At 40.0% G+C, this 5,459-nt stretch overlaps 1 protein-coding gene across 1 annotated transcript; it reads right to left on the bottom strand.

The window, feature by feature from the left end:
* Positions 1–657: 657 nt before the first annotated feature.
* LOC104444535 lies at positions 658–2,885 on the bottom strand. Its single transcript, XM_010058228.3, has 4 exons — positions 2,730–2,885; positions 1,908–2,034; positions 1,756–1,828; positions 658–1,097 (listed from the first exon to the last, which is right to left on the bottom strand). The coding sequence occupies exons 1-4, from the start codon at positions 2,755–2,757 to the stop codon at positions 831–833; spliced, it is 495 nt and encodes a 164-aa protein (XP_010056530.2). The 5' UTR covers positions 2,758–2,885; the 3' UTR covers positions 658–830.
* Between the last annotated feature and the right edge of the window lie 2,574 nt (positions 2,886–5,459).

Genomic DNA, 5,459 nt, shown 5'->3' with positions numbered 1-5,459 from the left:
AATTATTCCAACAATAGCCGCACACATAACAATTCAAAATCTGTTCAGCTTCACTCTTTCCAATAGACTGCACTTCCCAATTAACAAATTCGAACAAAACACTAATACATCTAATGAACCCTTGACTCAGTACAACTAAGACTTGTTTAGAAGCTTTCCGCAGTTCTCTCTTTTTAAAAGAACTGAGTAATTGGTTTTCTCTTTTATATCTAATGAACCCTTGAATCCTGCATCATACTGCGACTGGATGTGAAGAGACCAACAGAACTATGCAAAAGCAGAGGAAGAAAGAGGGAACCACAACACTGAAAATATTCCAAGCAGATCCCTTTTTTTTCTTCATATCTATGCGAAAGGGAATATGATTAGATGTTGGGAAGCAACCCTCAACAATATAAAAAGAAATTGTCCAACTTTAATGTGACCATCATGTCTGAAACTTATCTTTAAATTTTCTTCTCCGAGATTAAAGAAAATCAAGAAAATAAAATCCATTCATCTGTTATTCTTGCAATTCCTCCACGACCATAATATGCTACAAGTTATCTATATGATGTTGGCTTTGATTAGGCTCCCCCGGCTCAGCATAGCACAGGTAGCAGCTGAGTCTGTGCAGCAGATGACAATATCCTACTGCTATTTTTGGCTACAAGACCCTTCAACCATTCGAATATTTTCAAAGATAATCAATCAAGGCAATATATATATACAATAATTTTAGCTGTTAAGTATAACATTTGTTTCACAAGTGACATGTACATAACTACAATATCATGCAGTATATTGTAGATGTAGATATCCAATACCAACGTATTAAACTATTGCAAATATTAAACCTCCTGGATTGACTTCTGGAACAGCATAACTGCCATGGTCACAAGCGATGCATAAACTGAATTTGGTAACTTTTGCACCAATTTACCAATTACTGGAACACCCTCAGTAGTTTTCTTTGTTGCCATTGCAACAGTCGGTGCCACAACCAATGTAAGAATCAATCCCTGACTGACGACTATAAATGTGTCAGATGTTAGCCGCTGGATGAACCTCACAAATTCTTCATGATCAATTTCTCCATCCAGGTTGACATCGGCTTCCTGTGCACGAGGCAATGAATATGCTTTCATTAATTTCAAGCACAATCACCATCAGATGTATGCATCAGTTAATTTGTACAAATATTCATTCCACAATTTTCTCCTCCTCCCAAACCAATGTATCATTGAGGATCCTTTCAACAATTCTAAATAAAACACATTTGAGACATCTACAGAGAGAAATACATTCTAGTTTGAGTTAGTCAGACATCTTGAGTTCAACTAATGATCCCAAATATCCTATAACCATTGAAAAGCAACAAGTTCTATCTCTTACACAATGTGATCATCCATATCTTCCATGTCAACATCAACTCAGATGATCTATAAATCAGCCATGAATGTGATTGGATGGACCACTGATTACTATAATCATTTGCACAGCCTAACACACCTTCTTGGAAGTTCAGAGTCAGCATCTGAATGGCATACCAAAACTTGACAGACCACACCAACAAGTACCTAATAGAAATATAAAGCGGTAGTACAACACTTCTTCAAAGAAATCCATACTCTAAAGTCCAAAATCCCCACATGGCAAGCGCCGTGGAAGGAGGCTTGCATTGCAAACAAGAAGAAGAACAAAATGTAGACGAATAAACTCCATTACACAGCATAATGCACTTTGGGCGTACCATTAAGAGTACAAGAGAATTACCTCTATCATCATTCGAACTTGGTCTTTTGAGGGTGGATCAAAATGAGGACCAGGCAGATGCTTATTTATATCACTACAAGAGAGAGAAAAAAAAACTTCATCCTACTTGCCGGGCAAATAAGTATAAAGAGGCGTTCGCCAGAGATTCTTACTTGAACACAAGCAGAACAGCAATATATAGATCTTCAAAATTCAGGTTAGCTCTTTCAAGATTGTTTGTCACGCGATCGAAAACCTTATCGGTAATCTTCCTGATTTGCTTTTCCCTCCATTCCTTGCCTGAACAGTATGTCAAAACTGTCAAGCGCATCTAAAAAGTTCACTAACAAATGCTTTATCTTGGGTACCATGTTGCGAAATCGAAACACCACAAACGCACTCGCGCCTAAGATGCACCAAAAATGCGATTTTTAAGCATACATATAATCTGACAAGCAATATAAAGGACGCATTCAGATCCCCCAACACCAACAATTACTTTTCTCGCAATAGAAAACGGAGAACTCCACTAGAACTCAACCAACACCATATACAGGATCAACAGCAGAACGCCCCGCATCAGACAGCAACCAGGGCGCCGCTAGACGAAAACCCAACAGTTATCCACCATACCCAGCCACGAATTCAGTCACCGCGAGACACGAACCGAGACTCTCGCGAGCCGAAAGGACCCGAGAGCCATCGGCAGCACGGATAGAACAGTAGTGACCTCCAGGCTCTCGATCCAAAACATTCACGCAGCAGATAAAAAAGGCGACGACTTGTTCGCGACCCATCGAGCGGTACGTACGTAGCACCACAACCCACATCTCGATTCGACACCAAGATGCATCGCCACGCCACAAGTCTCGGGAGATCCCCCCGAATCGTCCTGTTCGGAGAGGCCCGATAGCCGGGAACGACGACGAATCGGACAGCGAGCGAGCAAGAGAGAGAAAGAGAGGAAGGGGGAGAGAGATGGCGGGTGGGTTTACCTTGGAGCTTGTCGAAAATCTGCCCCATGGCGTCGTCGTCGTCGTCGCGAGGTGCGAAGCTCGAAGTCGAATCTCTCTGTGTCTCTCTCTCTCTCTCTAGAAATGACAAGGTGGGAGGTCGATACGACGTAAGGGAGAGGGGATCCTCTGCGCGCGGCTCCAACGCCGAGGGGAGATGCGCCGGGCCCGCGTGCCGACGTGGAGCGCTCCGATTGGTCAGGGTGTCCCTCTGTTGCGATGAGTTCTACGGGTTCCCGAAATATCCCCCGCGGGGGCGGCCGACACGTGTCGCCCTCGTTGTCCGGAGCTGAAGAGCGGGTGGGCCCCCACTCATCTGGGGGTTCCGCTGTTCGGAGGAAGCCACGTGTGCGGTTTGTAGGATTTCTTGTCAGTTCTCGTGAGCACGAGCTTCTTCGATCCACTCAAAATTTATATGAGGATAATGGCACAAATAATTTTAATATGCAATGTGAATTTTGAGTTTTAATTTATTTGATATAATTCCTCAAAATATTTGTATATATTCATTGAAAATGATCTAGAAGATTTTTCTTCCTTCTATTTGCCAAATTTGATGGCACCAGTGCCACATTTCTTTTTGACGAATTCGAAGATGCTTGTTATTTTAGTGCAGCTTTTTATAGTTGGTAATCCAGGTTTTGGGTAGGAGCTTAGCCAACTTTTCTCTTGGGATTTGTCTGGGAACATGATGCTTGATCATTCTACATAGAGATACAAACAAGAAATACATTTGAGCATTGATGATTTAGCTTGTTCTGACCAGAAACTAAAGATCAAATGCTCCAAATGGGACCACTGCTCGTAGCGGCAAAGATGGCTTTGGGTTCTCTCCCCCTCACGAAAGGGGAGAAGTTCGAACCCCAGCGTTGTTATTAGGGATTCTTAAGTGTGATGCTGTGGTGGTAGGTCCACTAGCGTCACCAGGGTTTAAGTCGTGGTTGTCGGCTGGCTGATTCAGCCAGGTCAAAAAAAAAAAAAAAAAAGCTCCAAATGGGACTGAAATGGTTCTTGTGAAAATATTCAATATTATTATTCTATTAATTCAAATTCAAGGATAACATATAATTCATGAATTAAATTGAACGTATATCAAAATTTTAAGGATCATATTGAACAATTTAAAAATTTCAAGACTATATTAAATTAATTAAAAGTTTTGGGGATTACATTATGTTGAATCAAAATTCATAATATTTGCATCATTTTCTCAATTTGTAAATATCCTCGTTATAATTCCCCAATCTTTTTGGGAGTAATGTTTTACTTACATCGCATCCAAAAAATTCTATTTATCCATAAACGTCTTTGTGGTGATAGATCTTCCTTAGTTTGATGCACTCATTTGATTTGAAACGAATTTATTTGGACTGTTCGGCCCTTCTCTCCTAAGCAATCAAGAATACCTTCTAGTTACTAGAGACATTGGCACAAATCGAAATTAAATCTCCGATTCATGGACATTCTTGTTGCAGTTATACTGCCGACCGGTACCAACACTGCAGGATAGATTGGCAGAGGGAATAGAAATTGCGGTCAAGAGGCACCCGTAAACTACAAGTCTAGGCATTGTCGAACTGAAGAGTGAAGTTGCCTCGATTGCTAAACTACAAACGTAGGCACATCATGATGCTCTTGGGAAACTGCTTAGACCGAAATGGGAGGCTTCTTATATATGAGTACATGCCTAACAAGAGCGTAGATGAAGTTCTCTTTGGTTAGCCCCATAGGCATAGACCATAGGCTTCGACATTCATTATGGGGTTTAATTTCATGTTTCGAGCAACATCGTGCGAGTTCAGTTGCAAAATGAAGGTACTTGCCAATAAGAGTAAGTTTATAATAATATAGGTCATGTTAACCGTTACCAGGGGAAGCATATTGGATAATCAAATGTTTGATTTTTAAAGCATTGGCATTGAAACTATAAACTTTCTTTGAATGTTGACTTTATAATAAGTTCTCTAACCTATCAAATAAATGCTAACACACATGTATAGATGTAGATTTAGAAATAATTTTCGCATGGATTTTTTTTTTCATTCGTTTATTAATATCAGGAAAATTCAAATAAAGATTTAAAATGAGGCTATTTTTTCGAAAGAGTCCAAAGTTGATATCATTTCAAATGAATCTTGAAGTAACCAATTCAATTTCATATAAAACTTCCAACTTACCGAGCGGTCAAATCTTTGAGAGTCGGAGAGCATGTACATTTCACTTGTCACTTTCTTGTGCATAGCACATGAGATGCACATTCTGAAGGGCCAACATAGATTTGGCCCGCCGACAAACTTGGGACCTTAATGACACTAGGTTGGCTATTTGGGGTTCTTGTTAAAATATTATCTATTCTTAGCTCTCTTTTTAGAAAACAACCACACCCTATACCCTTAATCAAAAAATTTCCGTAACATTAACTAGTGCTTCAAAAGACTTTCAGGGACTTTAGACCGATGATAAGCCCTGAATAGTGAGATTTTCAGATTGACACGTGACAGCAATCAAGAAACAGGCACCAGCCTATGCAATTTACATATAAAGATGTGTCCCTATTATCCATATACAGTGACTGCAAGACAGGTAGCTACAACAGCGATATGGTTTTCTAAACAACTAAAAGCACATTGTATGAGCTAATGTTTCATAACGTTAAGAGTTAACACAATAAATTACAAGGAATCTCCCCGTATAAATCTCTGCGAGTCCAGT

Source organism: Eucalyptus grandis, chromosome 4, assembly GCF_016545825.1.
Source record: "Eucalyptus grandis isolate ANBG69807.140 chromosome 4, ASM1654582v1, whole genome shotgun sequence".
In the NCBI taxonomy this organism is placed as follows: domain Eukaryota; kingdom Viridiplantae; phylum Streptophyta; class Magnoliopsida; order Myrtales; family Myrtaceae; genus Eucalyptus; species Eucalyptus grandis.
This window is presented reverse-complemented; position numbering and strand designations above follow the sequence as displayed.

Excerpts from the sequence above, each read along its gene's own strand:
- LOC104444535 (XM_010058228.3), bottom strand. The coding sequence starts at position 2,757 with ATGGGGCAGATTTTCGACAAGCTCCAAG. Across the intron at positions 2,035-2,729 it reads GATTTTCGACAAGCTCCAAG|GCAAGGAATGGAGGGAAAAG; the intron begins GTAAACCCACCC and ends CATACTGTTCAG. Across the intron at positions 1,829-1,907 it reads GCTGTTCTGCTTGTGTTCAA|TGATATAAATAAGCATCTGC; the intron begins GTAAGAATCTCT and ends TCTCTCTTGTAG.